We start from the raw sequence: 25,995 nt of genomic DNA on the forward strand, positions 1-25,995 counted from the left end.
CATGGAGAGGTTTCTCTATTCCCACAGCATAATGTCTGAATAAGGCTACTGTCTTATTGGGAAAATCGGTGTGTGATGTGCACTGCAGGAGTAGGTAGTAAATCTATCTGACGACTCCATTCTCCAAAACATATTTAACGAGTGTCTAATTCGGATGAGTAGTTTGAGCATATTATCATTATGAGCAGGCAATAACTGTGAGTTTCACATTACAGGGAATTTATTTTTAGCGCATTTTTTTTCTTCACATCCAGAGTAAAGAGCCGGTATCGTTGTCACCGTTCTTTTTGCAAACCACTCTCCTGTTACTAGAGTTGTTTGCACTTGTACCCTACAGCACATGATAGTTTTAAAAGCAAGCTTGTAAATAGTTCTGTGTCCATGCACAGAGTCTAGTTAAAAGGAACAACTACTGTATGTGTATATACTGTATGTGTCTATGTTTGTGTGTATATAAGCAACAGATATAGAGAGAAGTGATTGTTGAAAGGGGTAGAGGTTGGTATTTATTGAAAGAAGACTGCAGTGATAGGAGGAATGAGGGGAGGATATGGAAAGGGAAGAGGGGGGAGTGGCAGGAAAGAAATTCTAGTTGATATTTAGGCCAGGGAAATTTGCTCCCGGGAAGCAGATACATAGCAGACCCTGTGCAAACTGCCTCCAAGGATCTCGACGGAACTCTTCTTGATCCCTGTCCTCCCCAGAAGAGAAGAAGGATGAGCACTGTGGGCAAAGTAAGATGCTGGCATGTGTACTTCCTGACATGCTGATTAACCTGCTACCTTCTTCTTTGTTGAATGCTTAGCAGGGTAACAATGCTATAGTTCTGCTGGACAGGAAGTTGCAGACCTGGTCTTGGAATGGCTTGACTGGAAATTGATAGCAAGAGAACTGGGATTCCCCTTCCTTGTAAGATGACCATATTCCAAAAGGAATGTGTCCCATTAGGTTTTTGAACCTTGAAGAGTTTGGAAGAAGGCAGATCTGTTCACCTTTTCTAATCACAAGGTTACAATCAAAGGGAAGCTACACCTTCTGAATGTTGCTGTGCTTCAGAGTCCTTAATTTTTCTTAAACTATGTTGTCTGTTGAAACTTCCATATTGAATTTAGAGCCTGCACTTAGGCCAGTAACTTATCTGGACAGCAGGGCCGGCCTGTTCAGTAGGCAGACCTAGGCAGTTGCCTACAGCACCAAATGTTGGGGGCATGAATGTGGGCGCCGCTGCCTCTGAACTCTACAGTGAATAGCTGCCACAGCTCCCAGTGGAGGCTGAAGTGTGGGCCAGTGAAGAAGCAGATTATACCTTTAAAAATTCATAAAACACCCCGCTGCTACTGCACTGCTCCGCATGGAGTCCGTCCCTCCCCCTGACACTCAGCTGGCTGGTGCACATGCATGGCGGCCATTTGAGGGGCCAGCCCAGGAAAAAAGCTTTACTGGACTGACCCCTCAAATGGCTCCCATGCATGCACACCACCCAAATGAGCAGCAGGAATGGGCCACACAGTGGAGGTAGACTCTGTGTGCAGCTGGGCAGCAGTATGGAGTGGCAGCAGTGAGACATCTTACAGATGCTTGTAGGTATAATCTGCTTCTTCACCACCACCCCATCCCAGCCAGCACCAGAACTTTGGCAGTCCCTGCCCCATTCAGTTAAAATTATATTTTGCACAGTACAGAATATAATTTCAACAGAATGTAGGGAGGTCCCAAAGTCATACTTCACCTAGGGAGCCCAAAACACAAAGGCCGACTTTGCCAGACAGATACACTGGCAGGGTTCTGTTCAGTGGTCTAAACACAGGCCTGCAGCAGGCAAAGGGAAGAGAGGGAGGAGTCTGGAGGGTTGTACACAGTTAATTTGCTGTGCTTGAATAAATAAACCACTATTGTTGTCTTCCCTCTGGAACTTAGTCCAGATCTTAAGGGTAAGGAAAATGCTCCATGCCAATGACCATTTCTTACAGTGGAGGAAATGTATATACAGTAGAGACCTACTCTTCATTCCCACTTTTTAACATGAGCATGAACATCTCTTGATCTTTGGGGGATCACAGCCATTTCTGGTGCTGCCCCTACCTGCCATGGTAAAGGTAAAGTGTGTGTCGTCAAGTCGGTGTCGACTCCTGGCGACCATAGAGCCCTGTAGTTTTCTTTGGTAGAATACAGGAGGGGTTTACCATTGCCTCCTCCCGTGCAGTATGAGATTATGCCTTTCAGCATCTTCCTATATTGCTACTGCCTGATATAGGTGTTTCCCATAGTCTGGGAAACATACCAGTGGGGATTCGAACTGGGAACCTCTGGTCAAGTCATTCCCCCACTGCACCATTAGGTGTGGCACCTGCCATGGTAGGCCTTAATAAAAAGACGTTAATAGGCCACTGCAGTGCCAGCCCAAGAGATGTTGCTGCCTGAAGCAGAGCACCCAGGAGCATAGCTACAATGGAGACAGAGGGCACAGGTTCCATGGGGCCAGTAGCTGCCTCCCCCCCATCCCCCCAAGTTGATGCTCGGCCAAGTTGGTGCTCTCTGGAAGACATTCTGGTGTGCTGATGCCACATGATGGTGACATCGTAGTGATATCATCAGGCCATGGGTGACATTGCAGTCTTACTATCAGGCCATGCCAGCTTGACTGCTCTGTGGTGAAGGCAGGGGTGCCACTAGTAAATGCTAAGGCAAGTTGTGTGGGTGGTGGCAGCAGCCAAATCAGGCGGTAGTGGTGGCAGGCAGGGGTGGCGGCAGTCGGAGGGACCATCTTCAAATCTTCCTCCAGGGCCATCTTCAACCTTGCTATGCTCCTGATGATGTGAACATGGTTCATCCTTGGGTCCGCCTCTTAGTCAATCAAACAGACTCAGTGGGAATCATTTAGAGGCTTTATTGCTACTGCAGTTTAGCAATAGGTAATCAATAGGCTTACGCTCTCAAACCGATTACAGTTTGGTTATAGGTGCATCTTACATTTATACAAACAATCTGAATGATGCTGACACCCTAGACACAGTATATGTGAAAATAAAATGGTGGTCTAAGTATCTAGTACGCATGCAAATGATTCATTGTTCATCTGGTGATTACTCCTTATTTCGTTAAATCCTGTTTTCTTAACTGTCAGCGAAAAACAGTGAGAACCTTGTGAGAACCAAGTTTCATAGATACAATTTAGTGGAGAGAGATAGTGACATTGATCATGAGAGGCAGTGATGTCCCTGAGTTGGGCTGGGGTTACTTTAAGTTAAAATGAGGTATTCTGGGCAAACATGGAGTTTCTTTGGTTTTCTAAACACATCACTGAGAAATGCCTCTTCTGCTTTCTCTGTCTTTCTATTAAAATCACACCCCTATTCCTTTCTTCTTTCAGTTCTCCTCTTTCCTTCACTGTCTATAAATCATACTCCCTCTTTGTTTATATCTGTTTAGGAGAGCAAATGTGAGAATGAATTCCATTAGACGCTCCCTCTATATACATGGAAACAAATGGGCGTATAAATGACTAAGAGGCAAGTGTGACCAGTACCTCAGAATCTATTGCCTACAGTGGCTCGCTTCATTCTGCTCCATGTCCGGATTGGCTCGGGGCCAGCACAGGAATGGTTTTGTGCCGAATGTGTTCCACGAACATGCAGACCTTTATCCTAGAGGGTTGCTATGATACGTTCATGCAGCTAATCTGCATCAGATGTTCAAAAATGGCTTGCATCTGTACAACTGGATGATTGCCATCATGTTGCACACTTTGTATATATTTAGAATGGACTGATGGGCTTTTGGCAGTCCGCTCAACTAGTAAATGGAACATGTCCAGCATAACACTGGGGCTCATGAGCCAACACAACTTTGGCAAGCATTGAAAACTGGATTTGTTCCATGTGTTGGCCTGCAATCCCAACATGCAGGGCCCTTTTAACATAGTAAAGAGCTTTGGTGGGGGTGGGGGGTGACCAATAGCCCCACCAGTTACGCCTATTTGCCTACCAAAACAACATAAAGATCTAAATTAAAAATCGTAATGATAGTTTTCATTTAAACAGGGATTTGGATCACGTGTAGAGGGGTGATCCATTTGAACCCGCCCCCATGCAATTAAACAATGGCTGTCCTGATAGCACACTGGGATGGCCTTCTGTGACATCAGCACAAAACCCATTCTGATCACGTGTGCCAGCTGCCATCTTGTCTGAACCAACTCTGTTCACCTCTGGTTCTGACTGAACCAGAGGAGAGCTGATCTTGTGGTAGCAAGCATGACTTGTCCCCTTTGCTAAGCAGGGTCTGCCCTGCTTGCACATGTATTGGAGACTAGAAGTGTGAGCACTGTAATATATTCCCCTCAGGGGGTGGAGCTTCTCTGGGAAGAGCAGGTTTTAAGTTCCTTCCCTGGCTTCTCCACGATAGGGCTGAGAGAGATTCTTGCTTGCAGCCTTGGAGAAGCCGCTGCCAGTCTGTGAAGACAATACTGAGCTAGATAGACCAATGGTCTGACTCAGTATATGGCAGCTCCCTATGTTCCTATGTTTCTGTTAGTCATAAGTAAGCATGACTAAAAGAAATTAGACATGACTAGCTTATGTCCCATTAATTTCAATGGGTCTTAAGCTTAATTCAGATTCAGATTCTTAATTCAAAAGAGGTGCTGTACCTGGTCACCTTAAGTGGCGCAGCAGGGAAATGCTTGACTAACAAGCAGAAGATTGCCGGTCCGAATCCCAACTGATACTATATCGGGCAGCAGCGTTATAGGGAGATGCTGAAAGGCATAATCTTATACTGAGCGGGAGGAGGCAATGGTAAACCTCTCCTGTATTCTACCAAAGAAAACCACAAGGCTCTGTGGGTGCCAGGAGTCAAAATCGACTTGACGGCACACTTTCCTTTCCTTACCTGGGTACTGCACCTCAAATTGGGCCAGAAGTCCTGCCCCAGCCCCATCATTCACCCCCAGAGTTCACGCTTAAAGTAGTGTTTATCCAAAGAAGTGAAAGCCATTTCTTTGATGGTTGGGGCTTCCATGGTGGAGACTGGAGTGCCCCTGGTCACAGCATCTCTTTTTTATATAACATATGAATTAGGCGTTGATCTTGATGAATTTAGTCTGGATCCTGCCCTGTGTGTTTATGTAACGTGGAGTTTGGCCCTAACTGACTAGCTAAGTGTATTCCCCCTTTCCCTGCATCTGGAGCACAAAGCAGCTTGCAGTAAAAATCATTCAAGTATACTGTATGTCCATCAAACCAATCCATAAAATCATTTTTTTAAAATTGTGAAATAAACAGTTAATCAGTAACTGCTGCTTTGTTCACAAAGGTAATAAACAACAACTCCATCCAAAACTCCACATAAAGTGGATAGAGGGAGAGTAAGAATGGTGTGAATCTATTTTTAGTTCATATTGTGTGCTGAGTGACTTACAACTCCAAGGAGTTTTCCAGATGACACGCTGCAACATACTCGCTACGTATCCGCTAAGTGCCCCTTTGTATTGCCCGTGTTTCCACAGCGATGTGGCTGCGTTGTCAGCAGGGTGCCATTCACATTTCCCATGCCTTGATTCGAATTTTAATGATGTGTTTTTGCCATACAATATTATAAATGTGCTGCAGGAAAGTTGCTGTATTTTTCCATTGTAGGGGCCTTGCATTGCAATTTTATGCATTGTAGCCTGTTGCAGTATGGACAGTTCTTCCCCCCAATGATCGTGCTTGCTTCCTTTGCCCCCTTGCCACAGGGAGAGAAACAAGCAGGGAGAAATCTCGACATTCCCCTCCTTTCCTCCCCACAGATCTCATACCCCACACCTCCCTCCTCCTCCACTTGCTTCCAATATAACTTGAGCTTGTCGACACAGAAGGGGAGGGGAGAGCAGCTGAGCAAATTTCTGAATCCAACCCTTTCTCGTGCACTTTTTACTGGAGGAAGCCCGTTGAACTAAATCATTTACTTCTGTGCAATCCCACCTGCTTACTACAAGGCAAAGGACAGGGAGAGAGAACAGTCACTTACTTAAAAGGAAGCCCATTTGAACTGAATCATGATTCATTTACTTCTGTGCAATCCCACAGCCATCACTGGCGGAGTGCTCCCCTCCCCTCCGCCTCTTCCCTCCTATTTATTTATTTATTGCTCTGGAGGCATGCCAGTTCTTGTCTTCCTGGCTCACCACAGGATTCCCTTTCACCCCTGCCCAATAAACAGTTCCCTTGTTTTCCCTTGTGAAGGATCTCTTCACGCACCACGCACCCCACATTTTTTTAATTCTCCCCCATTTTTTCTTGCACAAAACTGGAATGATGCCAGACAAAGTTAGATTTTTTGTTTTGAAATGGTGCTTCCCTCTGCTGGTGGATTTGCTCAAGGCAGCTGAGAAGTTACCCCCCAAAATTCCATGTCACCCCTCCCCCCCCCACACACTGCAACTCCATTGGCCCAAATGGAGCAGGAGGAGGGGCAGATAAATGCATTTCAAGGAGAATATGGACAGTCCTGCTTTGAAAACATATTGCAAAGGACAGAAAATATGAATGGCCACCAGCCTACAACGAAGCATCAGATAATGTTTTACTCTCAGTTTTAAACCATTGCACTATTCCGTCACACTTTGCAATGTTTTACCCTTTGCAAATCTCGTAGTCCGGAAAACACCCTGGAGTCCTCACAACTGAAGGAGGCAGATTTGAACCGTATGAAATATCCGAGGCCTGGTTTACACGTGCAGCACAATGAAGTAATAATGACTGGAAACAGTCATGAGGTGGCAGAATGGATGGTATTATTTTAGACAGCAAGTGGTGGTGGTGAAACGCATTCAAGAACATTTTGCTTCAAACCGTCCCCTGTATTGAAGCAAAATGTTCTGCATCCAGAAAACTAGAACAGCAAGAGGTGACCTGAGACAGAACCTTTCAGCCTGATGGTTTTTATTTGCAATAAAATGATAAATAAAACAATAAAAACGACTCCCTCTCCTTCAGCCCAAAGTGGTAAAGCCCACTCTATTACCTCAGGAATCTGCGATTTCCTCCTGCTGCATACAAGCCTAAGACTTGTTTGTTTGTTTGTTTGTTTGATTGATTGATTGATTTCGATACCACCCTTCCAAAAACAGCTCAGGGAGGTTTACACAGAGAAATAATAAATAAATAAGATGAACCGCACTGTGCATTATGAACCCTACCGCCCATTGAGATCATCAAGAGAGGTCCTTCTGCATTTGCCATCAGCTCATCTGGTGGCTAGTCAGGGACCGGCCTTCTCTGTTGCTGCCCTGAGGCTTTGGAATGCGCTCCCTGGTGAAGTAAGAGCTTCCCCATCTCTGACAATTTTTAAAAAGTCTTTAAAGACGTATCTGTTCACCCAGGCTTTTAACTGATACTGTTTTGATTGTTTTTAATGTTGTTTTAGAATATTGTTTTTTAAAGAATTTAAATTGTTGTGTTTTAAATTTTTGTTTTTTTGTTTTTAACTAAAGTTTTAATGTTGTTTTTATTTTGTTGTAAACCGCCCAGAGATGTAAGTTTTGGGCGGTATAAAAATAGGTGTGTGTGAGAGAGAGAAATGGATCCCTGTCCCCAAAGGGCTCACAATCTAAAAAGCCTCATAAGATAGACACCAGCAACAGGTCCTGTGCTGGGGGTGGATAGGGCCAGTTACTCTCTCCCTGCTAAATAAAGAGAACCACCACGTTAAAAGGTGCATCTTTGCTAAATTAGCAGGAGTTTTACACATTTCTCAAGTAAACCTTGCCAGAGATATCTATATTCTAGTTATCTTCCAGTGTGTGAATTTAACCAAGCACAATTTTAGGTCTGCTGGAAACATATTGGAAAGAAACCAATGAATTACAATTGGAGTCTAGACTCTGTTGCCTCATAAATGTCTTTTCAAGTCATTTATATTCATTTTAATCTATCCACATGTTTTAATCCTATGCTGCCTAGGCCAGACATTGTCTGAGCAGAAGAAGGATGCAAAGAAAGTCTGCTTAACCTTTTCACCCCTTGCAAACCTCCTGGTCCTTGGTCACCCCCTGGTCCTCGCAAACCTGGGCCTCATAGCCAGAAATGTGGTGCTGAGGGGCCATGGGGGGCAAGGAATCATTGCTGAACAGCCAGAACGCATCCCTAGAAGGAACAGATAAACAGCTCCTGGATCCAAACCTCACCCTGGAGTCCCAGGTTGAGGCGATGGCCAGAGGTGGACTCCTACAATGCACTCTATGTGGGGCTGCCTTTATACGTAGACCGGAAGCTGATATAGAATGCAACAGCCAGGTTGGTCTCTGGGTCATCTTGGAGAGACCATATTACTCCTATACTAAAAGAGCTACACTGGCTACCAATAGGTTTCTGGGCAAAATACAAGGTGCTGGTTATAACCTATAAACCCTAAACAGCTTAGGTCCTGGGTATTTCATATTAGGGGTGTGCAACCGAAACACCCCTGTTCTGTTCTGTGCCCGAATTTTGCCCACCCGAATCACCCCTGATTCGGTTCGGATTCGGATTAACCTGAATCCGAATCCGAATCGATTCGGGTTAAAAAAATGGGTCCTGGGGCCAAAAGAGTGGGGTGGGGTGGTAGTGCCCAATGGGTGGAGGCTACCACCCAAATTTCAGGGGGATTGGGTAAAGGGCTGATTGTTGGTGATTTTTTGAGGTTTTAGTGTCTTTGGGGCAGATCGGGGGCAGAAAGTGGGATATGGGCCAAAAGAGTGGGGTGGTAGTGCCTAATTGGTGGAGGCTACCACCCCAATTGCAGAGTGATTGGGCAGAGGGATGATTTTTGGTGAATTTCTGAAGTTTACGCGTTTTAAGGTTTCCCCCCATTAGGTAGAATGGAGGGTGTATCGCTTCACGTCGGGGGGAAAGGGGTGGCCTAGAGCGGTGCGGGGTTGGTGGTAGTGCCGGGTAGGGGCAAGGAAGCTACCTGAATTTTTTCAAAGGATTTGGGCAGAGGGCTGATTTTTGGTTAATTGTTGAAGTTCACATGTCTTTAAGGTTTAGATTCTATGATAGCAGATGAGAGTGGATTCATGGTGTGTCATTGAAAATCTCATTTGCTATCACAGAATCCACACTCAGAACACCTCAGAAGCAACAAAACTCCAACAAATAAAATCACCAAAAATCAGCCCTCTGCCTAAATCCTTTGAAAAAATTCAGGTAGCTTCCTTGCCCCTACCCCGCACCACCACCAAGCCTACCCCACTCTAGGCCACCCCTTTCCCCCTGACGTGAAGCGATTATACCTAAAGGGGGGAAACCTTAACAACGCTTAAACTTCTGAAATTCACCAAAAATCAGCCCTCTGCCCAATCCCCCTGGAATTTGGGTGGTAGCCTCCACCCATTGGGCACTACCACCCCACCCCACTCTTCTGCCCCAGATCCCACTTTCTGTCCCAATCTGCCCCATAGACACTAAAACTCTCAAAAAATCACCAAAAATCAGCCCTCTGCCCAATCACTCTGTAATTGGGGTGGTAGCCTCCACCCATTGGGCACTACCACCCCACCCCACTCTTTTGACCCCAGGACCTTTTCAATTAAAGTGACAGGAAAGCAATTTCTGCATTGAAATCAATGGAGGCAAAAAGGCGGGAAATTCAAAGAGACGTCAATCTGAAAACGGAGGGGGAAGAAGAAGACAAGGCTGGCACTTTTGGGGGGCACAAAAAGGAGACCCGAAACACCCGAAAAATTCAGACCCGAAACGGGGTGATTCGTTTCGGGTCCGATATTTTTCGGGAATCGTCGGTGGTGATTCGGTTCGGCTCCGAATCACCTGAAATTGGTCATTTCAGGCACAGATCATTCTGTGCCCGAAATGTTTTGCACATCCCTATTTCATATAGCGTCTTCTTTGCCATGAGTCCCACCGCCCACTGAGATCATCCGAATGCAGTTGCAACCAGCTCATCTGGTGGCTACACAGGGACAGGCCTTCTCTGTTGTTGTCCGGAAACTCTGTAATGTGCTCCCTGCTGAAATAAGAGCGTCCCCATCTCTGACAACTTTTTAAAAGTCCCTAAAGACTTCTTTTTTTTACCCAAGCTTTTTAACTGGCCTGTGGTTTTAAATTGTTTTAAGGTCTTCATTTTTAAAAAATATCTGTTTGATATTATTTTAAACTACCCAGAGACGGAAGTTTGGGGCGGTCTACAAGCTGAAAAACAAACAAACATTCAGGTAGACTAATATTTAAAAAGTTATTTAATTGTATTAAATTAGTAATGCAACAAAATTTGGTTGTAAAATTTGTTAAAGTCAGGCTCTGGTGCTTGTCAGTTATCTAAGGGCCTTTGTACTTATTGGCCAACAGTGGAAAGCAGGAGCATGTTTATTTCTTCTTGAGCAGTGGGTGAGAATACCATCTTCCCATGCTCCCCTCTGCAAACTGGGGAGCAGGAATGCACTGGCTGTAGAGTTGCCAACCTCCAGAACTGGCCTGGGGTCTCCAGGAATTGGCATTGAACTTCAGGAGACTATTGAAAACAATCCTGAAAATATTAGCCCTATTCAGAAAGTGGCCTGGTTCACACAGCCGTTCAAATCTAGGTTTAATCTGGGTTACCAGCATTAGTGTGATTTTGTGAACCCCCGCTAGGGCAGGAATTTTGGATTCAATTCAGGCCATAAACCACCTTGGCATGGGTTAACACAATCATGCTAATGTTGGTAACCCACATTAAACCTAGATTCAGACAATTGTGGGAAACAGGCCATCACATTCAAGTGATTGTTGTTGTTGGGCCATCGAGTCAGTGTCGACTCCTGGTGACCACAGTTCCATGTGGTTTTCTTTGGTAGAATACCACAGTGCCATGTAGTTTTCTTTCTGTAGAATACAGGAGGGGTTTACCATTGCCATCTCCCACGCAATATGAGATGATGCCTTTCAGCATCTTCCTATATCGCTGCTGCCTGATATAGGTGTTTCCCATTGTCTGGGAAACATACCAGCGGGGATTCAAACCAGCAACCTCTTGCTCCCTAGGCAGGTTACTTCCCCGCTGCACCATTAGGTGACATCAGGTGACTGTACACAGGTACATATGTTTGTGTGGATGGCTGTACCTGCATTCATTTTAGAAGTCAACCTCGGTACCCACCACCCTTTATTTGGTTCAGATGAAGTCTGATTCAGGCTACTTTGGGTTGTTTTTTTAAGGGACAACTTAAGTATTAGGGAACTCTTACTCTAATACTTGGAGCCTCAACAACCATAGTTTAAGAAACTGCCATAGTCAATGGCCAAATTCCCGTAGATTTCAATAGGTTAGGATTGTGCTCTAATATGAAATGTGTTCCTTTCCAGGTTATTAAATGCAAGGCTGCCATTGCCTGGGAAGCAGGGAAACCCTTTTCTCTTGAGGAGGTTGAAGTGTCCCCTCCAAAAGATTATGAAATCCGAGTCAAGGTAAGCAACTAGAATTCTGAGGGCCAAACTACATGTAAATGTAAACATATGCTATAGAGCAGGGCTGCTCAACTTCGGCCATCCTGCAGATGTTGGCCTACAACTCCCATAATTTTTGGCTATTGGCCACTGTGGCTGGGGATTGTGGGAGTTGTAGTCCAAAAATAGCTGGGGGGCCTAAGTTGAGCAGGCCTGCTATAGAGGGATGTGGCAGTAAGTACCTCTTCTTATGTAAAAGAACAACTGGGGTGGGTGGGGTGGAGGCAGAATGAGGCATGAAGGGAAGGGGTAAGGTTCACTCTTTCCTCCACCCCATTTCTCCACCAAGCATTGCCTCCCTTAAGCAGCAATTTGCCCTTAAAGTTATTTTTAAAAGTAAAACAATTTTTAAAAAAATCCACAAACAAGTAACAGCAGTACACAGTAAGCAACCATATCAAAACCAAACAAAGGGAAACAATCAACAGAAGTACAAAGCAGCACAATCATGCGATTTGAGAATGCCAAAGACCCTTTGGAAAAGCAATGTTGTCTTTGCCTCATGCTTGAAGGACTGTGACATAGGGGCTGGCAGGCTTCTGTAGGGAGAGAGGGCATTCAGTAAAGTTGGCATCCCTGTTGAAGAGGGCAGCTGACTGGGTTGAGCATCTTTGATGTGCATAGTTTGGTCCTTATTCTCTCCATTTCGCCACTTGCCTTTTATATCTTCCAGATTATTGCCACTGGAGTGTGCCGTACTGATGCTCATGCCATGAGTCTAAGTTTTAAAGAAGGCCTGTTCCCAGTCATACTAGGACATGAAGGAGCTGGGATTGTGGAGAGCACTGGTGCAGGCGTGACTAAATTTAAACCAGGTACAGATTGATAGTCCATACACACTGTCCTCTTCCCATTGCCTCATTTTCCTTTTTGAGGAAATGTCAAATACCTGAAGGGCTGTGTAGAAGAAGAAACAGACTTGTTCTCTGTCGCACGTAAAGCCAGAACTAGACTCACTAGGTTGAAATGCCAAGGAAGCAGATTCAGGCAAGATGTTAAGAGGAATTTCCTAACTGTAGGAGCTGTTTGACTGTGGAATAGTTTAACACTGGTGGGCTTTCCTCTTCTAGAGGTTTTCAAACAGAGGCTGGATGGTCATCTGTAAATGCTGTAACAGATTTAGCTTGGACTAGAAGACCTCCAAATTCCTTTTCATCTCTAAAATTCTTTGATTCTAGAGACCTGAATTTGCTAGAGGGATGCACAAAACGTATTCTGCATTTCATTTTGAGGTCAAAACAAAAGGCAAAATGCTTGAATCTTGAAATTGAAGCAGCAGCCAAGCCTGATGTTTCAAAGAAACATTCAAGACGTTTTGAACGTTTTGAGTGTTTTGAGCACCATTTTTCCTGGGAAAGCTGATCTATCAGTTGGGGTCAGCAGGTAGACTAGTCCTCTAAGATGGGCTGACACGCTAAGACCAGAGGCTACCCACCACATGGGGCGGATAGACCAGGCCTCTGCTCTGGATTTAACATGTCAGCCATACCTCAGAGCAGGCGCGGCTTGTGAACTCTCCTCCAGGGGGGTGGCAGGCAGCTTCTTTAAGGTTAACGGAGCCAGTGCTCCATGCCGCCCAGCAGCCTCCATGGCGGGGAATCGCCTCCACCACTCACCTGGCCCCCGGAGGCGCGTTCACAAGCCACACCTACCTCATGGGCCTGGTATACCAACCAAACAGTAGACCAGCCCTCCCTGGAAAAATAGTGCTCAAAATAGGGTAGTTTTGTTTCAAGCTTGAAACAGGCCCTTTATTTTAAAGGCGCTTCATTTCTAGCTCGAAATACTCAAAACGACTGAGCTCAAATCGATATGCAGATCTCTAAACTTTGCAGAGTGCATGCTACTGCAGCACACTTGTGCATTTTCCTTATGTGCACACACATGCTTTGTTTCTTAGAGTCACAGTCCATGAGATTTAGAATTTTCGGTAGAATGGGAGAAAATCCTCAGAACTCATGCTTCCCAAGTGCTCCTTTTGAGGTCCATTTATTTATCTATTTATTTATTTGATCATATTTCTATACCGCCTGATATGTACATCTCTAGGCGGTGTACAAAATTTAAAATATCTAAAAGTCACAGATTAGAACACATGACAATAAAAACAATAAAATAAAATATTTATTAAAACAAGTGTTTAAAATTATTAAAAATAAATTCTAATTAAAAGCCTGCAAAAAGAGGAGAGTCTTGAGGTTTTTCCTGAAAACAAACAGAGAAGGAGATGCTCTTATTTCAGTAGGGAGAAGGGAGCATATTCCAAAGCCCCAGGGCAGCCACAGAGAAAGGACGGTCCTGGGTCGCCACCAAACAGGCCGGTAGCATCCGTAACCTGACCTCTCCAGAAGATCGTAACAGGCGGCAGGGTTTATGACAAAGGAGGCACTCTTAAATAGCCGGGACCTAAGCCGTTAAGGGCTTTATAGGTAAGAACCAGCACTTTGTATTTCACCTGGAAACATACTGGCTTATGTTTATGGCTGGCTTTGCATAACAATGATAAATCTAAACAGAACATTTATCTTTTCCCAGTCATGTTTATCCCAAAGTTTTGTCTTTTTGTATTTGACAGAATCTTTAAATATCCTCAATGAGGCTCTTTTCATTGAGAATCATACAGGTTGCTATGATGTTACTTTCTGCTGTGACGTTACTCGGAAACAATTTTTTAATGTAGCTTTGCCCCACTAAGGTTTCTGTTATGTTAAGCATCTCATATTGGGTATTTGTTAGCATCGCCATCTAATCACACCAGCAATTTAACCAGGAAATAGATCCCCATGTTCTAGAATGATTTCCTTCATCTTTGAAACAATGGCAAAGACGCTGGTATCTGTGGAGTCTGCAGGAAGTGTGTATAGCAGAGAGAAAGAGGAATAAATATGTTTGATCAGAGTTTGGGGATCTAGAGGAGCCTAGATTATTTACTTTTCACATTATAAGAAGTCATTTTTAACATCAGCTAACTTGAATTTTTGAACTGCACACAAATATTCTTTTGGAACTGCACTCCCCACCCCCCACCCCAGAACTACATATTTTGTGTCTGGTTGCACATTTTTAAAAGCCCTGTTGTATATCACATAGAGCTCCTTACAAAATTTTAACTGCAAGACCAAAAACAGAATTATATCCATTCCAAATTATAACCATAAACTAAGAAACTCATACAAAATGTATTAAATTATATTACAAATATATTAGAAAGCAGGTTGTAATTTATTTCTCCCATGGACCAGCCATCTCTTGAATGAAGAAAACACTTCAAGAATCTCTGTCTGGAGTTATCACACAGAAGACATTGCAACATATACAGTCCTATTACATGCTCCCAGCATCCTGAGTGGTGAGGTTCCGCAGCACCACTTGAATTTTGGCTTCCTTTCCAAGATAGATCACTGGAGACATACCATAAGACCAGGAGAGCTGGCCTTGTGCTAGCAAGCATGACTTGTCCCCTTAGCTAAGCAGGGTCCACCATGGTTACATATGAATGGGAGACTTGATGTGTGAGCTCTGTAAGATATTCCCCTCAGGGGATGGAGCCACTCTGGGAAGAAAAGAAGGTTCCAAGTTCCCTCCCTGGCTTCTCCACGACAGGGCTGAGAGAGATTCTTGCTTGCAACCTTGGAGAAGCTGCTGCCAGTCTGTGAAGACAATACCGAGCTAGATAGACCAATGGTCGACTCAGTATATCGCAGCTTCCTATGTTCCTATGTCTTTGTAATATTTACAAATCTTCAAACTGAGCATCAGGTGGAGAGGAACAATATGCACTCTGGTCAGGCAGCATCTGCTATCTCAGCAATCTCCAGACTTTGTGTCTACAGGAAATGTGCATGCATGCAGCATCTGTTTGTCGGCATATTTGCTCCTGTTCAGTTGCAGTGAGTGTTGTTAGGAACAGAGGAAGCTGCCTTATAGTGAATCAGACCAAAGGTCCATCTGATTCATATGGTCTACACTGACTGGCAGTAGCTCTCCAAGGTTTCAGGCAGGAGTCCCTCTCAGCCCTTCATGGAGATTCCAGGGACTGAACCCAGGACCTTCTGCACTCAAAGCAAATGCTCAACCACTGAGCTACAGCCCCATCTCCTAAAGGCAAGATCTTACAGCAGATCTTGCTCACACATAGTCACCCATCCAAATACAAACCAAAATGAACCCTACTTAGCAAAAGGGACAATCCGTGCCTGCTACTGCAAACCCGGCTCTGCATCCTATATTCTAACCCTTCAAATGAAGCAGTAATATGAGAGCTGGTCTTGTGGTAGCAAGCATGACTTGACCCCTTAGCTAAGCAGGGTCCTCCTTGGTTGCATATGAATGGGAGACTTGATGTGTGAGCACTGTAAGATATTCCCTTTAGGGGATGGAGCCACTCTGGGAAGAGCAGGTTCTAAGTTCCCTCCCTGGCTTCTCCACAATAGGGCTGAGAGAGATTCCTGCCTGCAACCTTGGGGAAGCCGCTGCCAGTCTGTGAAGACAATACTAAACTAGATAGACCAATGGTCTGACTCAGTATATGGCAGCTTCCTACGTTCCTAATGGTACATAGATTTGCTTTGTAGGTATTTATTACAGTTGCATTCCACTCTTCCTCTAAGTTGCTCAGGACAGTGTACATTGCTCTCTTCCCATTTTATCTTCACAACGATCCTGTGAGGCAGATTAGCTTGAGAGATAGTAACCTGCTCAAGGTCAGCCAGTGAGCTTGACTGATTATTTGAATCTATGACTTTCTGATCCCAGTCCATCATTCTGTTTCTTATGCCACATTGTACTAAACCACACCATAAAATAATGTAAGCATTCCTAACTACTTCTTTCTATAACTAATGATGTCCATTTTAATTAAATAAAATTGTGATCATGCTCAGTTTGTCCTGCCCCCACAAATTGAATAACCCCTAAACATTAAATTTTGGATTCAACCTTACTTAGGTGTCATGGGTACAAGTGTTCAGTCAAGAAGAAGGGATAGCACATTTTTTAAATATAGACAAGGAAGCAAGAAACAATCAAAGGAAGAAACTGAATTAGGGAAGGACTGTAGCTCAGGGATAGGGCATCTGCCTTGCATGCAGAAGATCTCCGATTCTACAGGCAGGATTGGAAAATACCTACCTGAACTCCTGGAGGGCCGTGGCCCAAGAGTAGACAATACTGAGTTAGATGGCTGAAAGGTTTGACTTGGTATAAAGCAGCTACCTGTGAATATGCACATGGACATGGACATATAATGTGCCCAAGTTTTAATCTGCCTTGAATGCTTTTTAAAGCGGAAAGACAGACTGGATGTTCATAAAAATAAATAATAAAGATAACATTGTGGTTCTTTTTGGTTTAGGCGACAAAGTCATTCCACTCTACCTCCCTCAGTGTGGACAATGCAAGTTCTGCTTGAGTCCCAAAACCAACCTCTGTGAACGGATCAGGTACAAATTAAACTTAAATGCTTTCTGACACCAATTACTTCTGCCTTGTTTACCTAGCTGTATCTTAAGAACATAAGAACATAAGAACAGCCCTGCTGGATCAGGTCCAAGGCCCGTCTAGTCCAGCATCCTGTTTCACACAGTGGCCCACCAGATGCCGCTGGAAGCCACAGGCAGGAGTTGAAGACATGCCCTCTCCCCTGCTAATACTCCCCTGCAACTGGCCAGCTGAGTCCTTTTTTTTTTTTGCCATTATGTTACATTAAAAATTACATGATTAATGAATGGTGGATGATGGCTTATAGTGTGAACTGAGAATTCTCCAATTGAAACCTCACCTCAGCCTTGAATTCACTAGATGTTTTGAGGGGAGACTTGCAGTCCTATGCTGTATTATTCTTGAACATGTAGAATGAAGGCACTACAACACATCAGCTAGCATCTCCACCCCCGTGGCCCTGAGGTAGCAGTGGCCATGCCCCTGGGCACCCATATGATGGGTGTCTGCAAAGGACAGCAGTGAACAGATGGTTCCTCTGGGTGATTTGAAATGATATCCTATCCAGCTAGAGTGCCAAGTCACATGGAGGAACCTTCCCTGATTTTGTCCCCTTGCAGAAGAGAACTGAACATGTGGTTGCCCAGGGGTAGAGATGTGCACGGAACCATGCAGTGCTCCATTCTAGGAGCCCCTAACTGGTACCAGCAACCAAGATTTGAGCAGTTTTAGAGAGGGTGGGAGTCACGTAAGGGGCAAGGAAGGTGCTGTCTACCTGCCAGCCCCTGCCCCACCGCTTTCCCACTCCTTCAAAAAGCAGGCATGCAGTGCAGCAGATCCCCACCGCACATTAAGGTCATCTGAGGAGGTTTGTCTCCAGTTACCACCGGCTCGTCTGGTGGCGACACAGAGGTGGACCTTCTCTATAGCTGCTCTGGGGCTGTGGAATGCGCTCCCTGTGGAAATCTGCAATTTGAATTCTCTATTAGCCTTCAGGAGAGCCCTTAAAACATATCTGTTTGGCCTGGCTTTCCAGGGTTTTAAAATCGGTTTTAATATTTTAACCCTGTTCCAGGGTTTTTAATTACTGCAATTGTTTAATTGTTATTTTGATATGTTTTTTAATTGTTAATTGTTGTTATATTGTTTTTAATTTTTGTTTTAGCTCTTTACTGTTTTAATGGTTTGTTTTAATTGTACCCCCCGAGCCATTTTGGAAGGGTGGTATAAAAATCAAATCAAATCAAATCAAATCAAATCAATCAATCAATAATAAATAGGGGAGAATTGAACCCAGATTGCTGTAATGCTAGTCTGAAATGGTAACCACTACACCATGCTGGTCTGGCTGCAATAGAGATCGTATGTTATTTATTTGTTTGTTTATTTGTTTATTGAATTTGTATACTGCCTTTCATTAGAACAATCTCAAAGCGGTTCACACAGAAAAATTAAAACAAGACTATAAAATTACTCAATTAAAATATTAAGCTAGAATATTAAAAAAAGCCATAGATCTGACTAAAAAGACTGAAAATACAAGCACAATATAACCAAGCAAAATACAAAACAGCAGCAATAGAGACAATCATATAAAAGCCTGGATAAAAAGCCAAGATTTCACACTCTTTCCAAAAACTGTGATGGAGACTGAGGAGCAAATAGCCACCAGGAGAGTATTCCAGAGTCTCCATCTCTCACCATACCAATATACATTATTGTATACAATAATGTATATCTGATTCACTAATGCAGACTGGGTAGGTGAATTAACTTGACAGCAAACCATGGTCTGTAAAGTGAATGTCATACTCAAATATCCTGTGGTTCCCATCCTCTCTAAACAAGCTTTGTTTATTCAGGCATCTGCAACCCGGAATCAGAAACCTCTGAAACAATTCCTGGTATCTTTGCTCCTGTATCAGCAAATCAATGCCAGTATGTTGTTTGTGATCTGATCCAGTATGTTGTTTTGTGATCTGTTTACATGGTTAAGAAAAACACATAAATGTTGTCAGTGCCAGTTGCAGTGATGGCCAAGTCACATCTGGGTTCAATTCTGTGCTGGCTTTGGCCTTTACAATAGATGAAATCCCAGTTATCATGTTGCAAAATAGTGTTTTTTTTCTTCCACAGCAAAGTGAAGACACCAATTTCTGACCAGGACCTGATGCTTGATGGCACTAGCAGGTTCATGTGCAAAGGGCAACAGATATACCATTTCATGGGAACTAGCACCTTCTCTGAATATACAGTTGTAGTGGAAAGCTCCCTTGCCAAGATTGATCCTGCTGCTCCACTGGATAAAGTGTGCTTGATTGGCTGTGGATTTTCCACTGGTTTTGGGGCTGCCATTAATACTGCCAAGGTGAGCTCAAGATGGCCGAGGTCTTAGTTGTTTTATTTTAGTCACAGGGAAAGCAAAACCCCAAAACATTGAGAATGTCTCTAAGTAAGACCCAGTTGAAGGGCCCGGCCTGGGCTCCTTACAGAAATGCAAAGTTCAAAGAATCCAAGAGGCCTTCTAAGGCCTCACTGAAGTGGTGAGCCTTGGCCTGCAGATGAGGGCTCACCATAGTTAATGCTTGAGGTGAAGATGTTTGCATGGAAACAACTAGCATGCCAGAGAGACCATTAGGTTAGCACACTTCTCTGTTGCTCCTAGCCCCCACAGTCTAAAGTGGTACAGCCCAGACAAGTTTTATCACTTTCATGAGAATACTCCTCAGGCGATCTGAGGTCTCACACAACTTTTATTTCTTTTTATACATTATTCCATTAGGATTATTTCACATTAGGGCAATACAATGAAACAGGTGTTTGCAGAATTACAGACTTCACTTGCCCTTTCCCCTCCAGCAAGCCATTTAATTTTACAAAGCATTGTTTCTATTTGAAAAAGTCATTGTTCTCAATTACCAGAGACGAAAATTTGGGGAGGTGTAAAAATCTGACAAATAAATAAATAAATAAATAAATAAATAAATAAGTAAGAGATATTGGGGTGTTTTTTTAAAAAAATGAAACTACGATCTGGCTCAGTTTTTTTAAAGTATAAAAAAAATACTAGCTGACCCTGCACAGAGCATCTGTGTGCTCTTCGGGGCCAGCAGTTTCCTCTCCCTCCACCTTCTGCCCCAGCCTCTGCTTCCAGGCCCAGCCACCTCTCCTCCCCACTGCCACTTCTGCCCCCCACAACTTTCTTTCCCCCCTCCTGGGCCTTGCCTCCACAGCCGGGCCGGGCCTGCCACCTCTGGCCTTCATGGCTGGGCTGCAGTGGCAGCAACCAATCCTCCTGGGTGTGCCGCAGCCAATCAGGTGTGTCTGCCGCCCAGCTAATCAGCTGGGTTCTGGGACGCACATTCCAAAGCACACCCAGGAGAATTAATATAATAGATATATTTTCTTAAACTAACAAACATACCCAGACCCAGATATTCAAAATGTTTTAATAACCTTTCTTATGTTACCCTAGGTTGAACCTGGTTCTACGTGCTCTGTGTTTGGCCTGGGAGGGGTCGGCCTTTCAGCTATCATGGGGTGCAAAGCAGCTGGAGCCTCTCGTATCTTTGCAATTGACATTAACAAAAGCAAATTTGCACTGGCAAAAGAGTTAGGAGCCACTGACTGTCTGAACCCTCAGGATTTCAAGAAACCTATCCAAGAGATTATAGCAGAAATGACCAATGGAGGAGTCGATTTTGCCATTGAGTGCATTGGAGACATTAAGGTCATGGTATGTATTTTACTGCCGCCATGTAATACATGGTAGTGCAACATCCAAAGGCTTGGTAAAGAGGTTTGTTTGTTTTTCCCCAAGACAAAAAATGTCTCAAAAAGTAGAGACATACACAAATCAAGATTCGTGCACTGATTCAAAGGGCAGTGAGGCACTTTAAAAGTGAGGAAAACATGGTTGCTGACCATGCAAATGGCTGCCATACATGTGCGGAGGGCACGTGCATGCTGCCACCACCACACGAGGTGTGCTGGGAAGGGGCTCCACCACAGCAGGAACCTGCAGCAAGCACCGGAGGAGCAGGTATGAACCTGGTCTCACTTTTAAAGGTGCCCCAACTGCCCTTCAAATCAGTTCACAAATCCTGATTCATGCACATGCCTATCAAAAAGGCTGAGTAAAACAGGACAGCTCGCTTTGTCTTTCAGAAAGCTGCCCTTGGCTGCACCACAGTCGGCTGGGGCACCTGTGTAATTGTTGGAGTGTCTGTGGATGAAGAAGGATTCACTGTCTCTCCCATGGAGCTGATAATGGGCCGGAAAATCAATGCCACATTTTTTGGAGGTTAGTCTTTCCCATAGCTATATGCAAGCAATGAATGGCATTGCATTTACAATAAGGGTTGAAGCAACATGTATGAATGGATTCCTAACTTGGAAAATGTACGTACTTATTTCCCTTTTTAGTGCCACCCTGTTCAACAAGGCCGGCACTGTGAATTTGATCATTTTTTCAAGAGCCAAGGGCAGGGCTGGCCCATGAACTAAGCTGACCTAGGTAGTCACCTAGGGCACCAAATCTGGGGAGGGGGCACAGATGCTGCTCTCCTGCCCCCCCCTTCCCAGTAAATAGTTGCAGTTGTTGCCAGTGGCAGCTGGGGAGGGGGCAGTGGGGAAGCAGATTATACTTTTTAAAAATTGTAATTTCCCACCACCATCCCACCCCTGTGCTGCTGCATAGTGCAGAATATAATTTTAACAGAATGTGGGGTGTTAGAGGCACCAAATGCATACTTCACCTGGGTGCTTTCCAGATTAAACCCTGCAACAGGGTCACGTCGGATCTCGGAAGTGTGCTTTCACACTTCCTGCATTGTGACTCCGCAGTCCCTACGTGGACAGCAGAGTGCCATTCATATTGCCAATGCCTTGTCTCGAATTTAATCACTGCAATATAGAGCTAGGACATCGTATATTCGGTGTAAGAAAGTTGCTGTTTGGGGTTTTTTTAGTTGCTGCAAGATTGCTCCCCCTGCTGTTTACGTTTTCAGTGTGACTTGCCTGAATGGAGGCATTTTGCTGCTGTTGAGCAGTTAGTCTGGAAAGCGCCCTAGGGCGGCAAAAACCCTAGGACAGGCCCTGGCCAAGGGGACTAATTCTGGTTGTTATTGTAGCTTGCCTTGTGCAAATTTTACAGCTGTTGGGTCCTTCTTGTTGCCTTGGCTGAATCCAGCCCCTCTTCCTCTCAAACAGCACCAACCTTCTTGATCAGCAGGTACCGTATTGACCCGAATTGAAGAAAACTCTGAATTTAAGACAACCCCCTTTAAAACAGAGGTTGAATACAGGTTATATCTGCATTTACTCAAAAGGAACAGGACTCTGAATTTAAGATGACATCCCAATTTCTAATATCAAAAATCTTGGGGGAAACCTAGTCTTGGATTCAGGAAAATATGTAGGTTCTGTTCATGCACCAACATGCATGCATACCTGGATCAGAGCGTCAATGTACCCAGGCATAATTAAGGGTGCATACAAATGTACTACTGTGGGAGTGGTGGAGGGAGGCAGTTTTTTCCTGTTTTGTAAACAGATGTTGTTCCACAAAATGTTATGTAGATTTTCAGTGTGGTGGAACTTGAATGGTGATTCTCCCCTGCTAACTGAGCAAAGAGGCATCTTTTAAAAGTGGTGATTCTCCTTATTTAGTGGGGGGAGTGCAACTGGCCCTATCCATCCCCAGCATAGCATCTCTCCAGTGGCGGCTACTACTACTACTACTACTACTACTACTACTACTACTGATATTTATATACTGCCCTTCAACCAAAGTTCTCAAAGCAGTTTACATAGAAAAATAAATAATACATAAGGCTGTTGCTGGTGTCTATCTTATATTTCTACCGCCCCCCCCCCTCCCCACGCCCTTTTCTTTTCAGATTGTGAGCCCTATTTATTTATTTGTTTGTTTATTTATTTATTTATTTATTTATGTGTAAACCACTTTGGAAACTTGAGTTGAAAAGAGGTATTTAAATATTTGTTGTATTGTATTGTATTGTATTGTATTGTATTGTATTGTGAAGACTTGTCTGCAGTGGGTAACTCTTGGGTGACCGCTGTGATGTCATAAATGCGCATCTTCCTACCAATCTTTGGAGCAGTTTGCAACTCTTTTTAAAACATGTGCAGGTGGCAGTGGTGTTTTCAAACTCAGGCAAAGGACAATTGTATACATGAGATGCTTAGCAAGAAATTTAAAATGGTGGGCAAACCACCTCGGGGAGAGGCCTTAGCTCAGTGGTAAAGCACACACTTTGCATGCAGAAGGCTCCAGCCGCCATACCTGACGCCTCCAGTTTAAAAATGTTCTGGGAACATTCTTAGTATATGCTGAGATGGTGACAATCTCGCCACATGTGAGCTTTCTGTTACTGCGCCTCAGGAAAAAAAAAATATAAACTCTCATTAGATCACTACAAACTTCTGAACTAAAAGAGATATGGAATAGCAAAGATATGAGACCTGATTGTACCCCCTACACTGTAATTTCACATTGAACTTCAAAACACCTTCATCCTTATGTTTCCATTCATTCATTTGTTATTGTGGTCTTTATGACATACAAGGCAATTGAACCATACTATATATGACTGTATTGTTCTGACATTGCCAAAGTCTTCATGGAAGTCATAGGAACATAGGAAGCTGCCATATACCGAGTCAGGCCATTGGTCCATCTAGCTCAGTATTGTCTACACAGACTGGCCATGGCTTCTCCAAGGTTGCAGGCAGGACACTCTCCCAGTCCTATCCTGGAGATGCCAGGGATGGAATTTGGAAGCTTCTGCATGCAAGCATGCAAATGCTCTTCTCAGAGCAGACCAGTTCCCTAAGGGGAATATCTTACAGTGCTCATATGTAGTTTCCCATTCAATTGCAAACTGGGGTGGACCCTGCTTAGCAATGGGGATAATTCATACATGCTATCACAAGACCAGCTCTCCGATCATAAGTCTTATTGCACAACCTCAGAAAAACAGCTGACTCTATATTTATTGAAATGATCTCCCATATGGGAGACCTCTGGAATCCCGCTATCTGTAAGATCTAGAATGAGGTCAACGTAATTTATTTGTTTCTCAGAAACGGAACACTCCGTTCCATTTCGAACACACAAATACATTGAGCTCATTCTAGATAATCAGTTGTGTGAATTCTTGGAAGAGGGCCATTACATTTTGAAAGAATGTTAAAATTTGGTCAGCAAGCACAAAAACGAATCAGTATTCGATCCAGCTTCTGGCTTTGAATTCCTTAATAACAGTTGCTTGGCACATGAGGTCAGTACTTGTGCATTTTAAGTGACAATAAACATAACTAAAACATTTGCTACCCTTCCCCATGCAAGCACTGGTGTTGTAGTCGGGAAGCCTTCTACAGGATAGGCACTTCTTCCTGCAGTGTGCATATAGCCTTGTTTAGGATGTCAGCCCAAGTTTCTCACCCATAAGTTTGCAGAGAGACTCAGATATGTGAAAGCAATGCTTGGTGAGAACTCAGAAGCCAAGACAGGGGCTGAGCTGGATTTTCAGTGATCAAGAAGTGGTTGGGCTTAACTGCTGCCCCACTGCTCTTTGCTTCTTTTATTTAGCATGACCTATAAGCAGCCATAATGCAGCGTTCACTACATCCATGGGTTTGGCATCAGCACACAACCGATAAGAAATGGTATCTTGGGTCAGTATAGTAGTCCATCTCAAATCAGTATTCTGTCACATGACAGAAGCAGCCATCCAGTTACCTGAAGGAGAACATGATGGTGATATCCATCCAAGTTGTCCATCCTGTGGCAGAGAGTTCCATGGGTTAATGAAGTGTTGTGTAAAGTCTCAGCTATGTTTAATAAGCCAGCCCATGCAAAAGCACCTATCACAATATAGCCTTACCGATGCAATGCAGACTCTGTGGAAATCTTTCCAATTATGACAGTTGAGTTAAAACTGGACTTACAGTATAAGATGTTCATAACTAAGGGCCTAACTAGATGTAATGATCCAGGAGTCAGACCTCCTGTGAGATGGTTCCTGCACTCAGCCTTCCAGGAACCATCTATATATTTAATTATTTTAGCCAGCATCCTGGATTTGGTGGTGGAACTCTCACGATGCATTGTGAGAGTTGCGGGAAAGAGAAAATGGCGGCGGCGGGCCACAAAACAGCCTGAGGCAGCCTTGGCTGGCCGCTGGGAGGTGGAGGTGGCAGGACGGCCTGGCCTGGCCAGGCCAAGCCATCCCGGGTGAGGAGGAGGAGGCGGCCCGGCCTGGCCTCCGGGAGCAGGAGGCAGTGAAGGGATGGCCAGGCCCAGGCGAGGCGAGAGGAGGCGCCGGCAAGAGGGCAAGGCGGTGGGGAAGCGAGTGGGGCAGCCTGGGGCAGGGGGGAAAGAGGTGGTGGGGCGCAGCCCCAGTGCCCGTTGGGAGGCTGGGGTGGGAGGGAAATGGGGGGGGGACTTCCCAGTTCACTGCCTGGGAGGAGGAATGGTGGCGGTGGGGCCCTTTTCGGCCCTCCACCACCTGGTAAGCAGGACCTGGCTGTGGTGGTGCTGAGGTCTGGCTGGAAGTTGCTCAGTGCAGGTGGGGGTGTGGGGCGGGCAGGAGAAGAATGGGGGAGGGAGGGGGCAGGAGGGAGGGGAGGTGAGGGCAAGAGAGAGTGGGGCAGGAGAAGGGAAACAACTGGCCCCAAAGTGCGTGCAGATGCTCTGTGCAGGTTGGCTAGTATCTAGAAAGAGCCTTGTAAATTACTACCCTAAGAACATAAGAATATAATATAAGAACATGAGAACAGCCCTGGTCGATTAGACCCAAGGCTCACCCAGTCCAGCATCCTTTCACACAGTGGCCCACCAAAAGCCTCTGAGAAGCCCATAGGCAAGAGGTGAAGGCATGCCCCCTCTCTTGCTGTTGCTCCCCTGCAACTGGTATTTAACAGCATCTTGCCTCTGAGGTTGGAGGTGGCCTATAGTAACCAGACTTATAGCTATTAACAGACCTGTCCTTCATGAATTTGTCTAAGCTCCTTTAAGGCCATCCAAGCTAGTGGCCATCACCACATCCCACGGCAGAAAATTCCATAG

General features: G+C 44.6%; 1 protein-coding gene across 1 annotated transcript in view; it reads left to right on the plus strand.

The window, feature by feature from the left end:
- Positions 1–424: 424 nt before the first annotated feature.
- The window catches only part of LOC128327151 (all-trans-retinol dehydrogenase [NAD(+)] ADH4-like), a 31,461-nt gene continuing 5,890 nt past the window's right edge, over positions 425–25,995 (plus strand). The window contains exons 1-7 of the mRNA XM_053255486.1: positions 425–734; positions 11,322–11,423; positions 12,136–12,277; positions 16,816–16,903; positions 19,038–19,269; positions 20,377–20,637; positions 21,069–21,204. Of these exons, the coding sequence (XP_053111461.1) occupies positions 717–734; positions 11,322–11,423; positions 12,136–12,277; positions 16,816–16,903; positions 19,038–19,269; positions 20,377–20,637; positions 21,069–21,204 (979 nt within the window). The 5' untranslated portion in view covers positions 425–716. The remainder of the gene's footprint in view (positions 735–11,321; positions 11,424–12,135; positions 12,278–16,815; positions 16,904–19,037; positions 19,270–20,376; positions 20,638–21,068; positions 21,205–25,995) is intronic.

Source organism: Hemicordylus capensis, chromosome 5 (assembly GCF_027244095.1).
Source record: "Hemicordylus capensis ecotype Gifberg chromosome 5, rHemCap1.1.pri, whole genome shotgun sequence".
NCBI lineage: Eukaryota > Metazoa > Chordata > Lepidosauria > Squamata > Cordylidae > Hemicordylus > Hemicordylus capensis.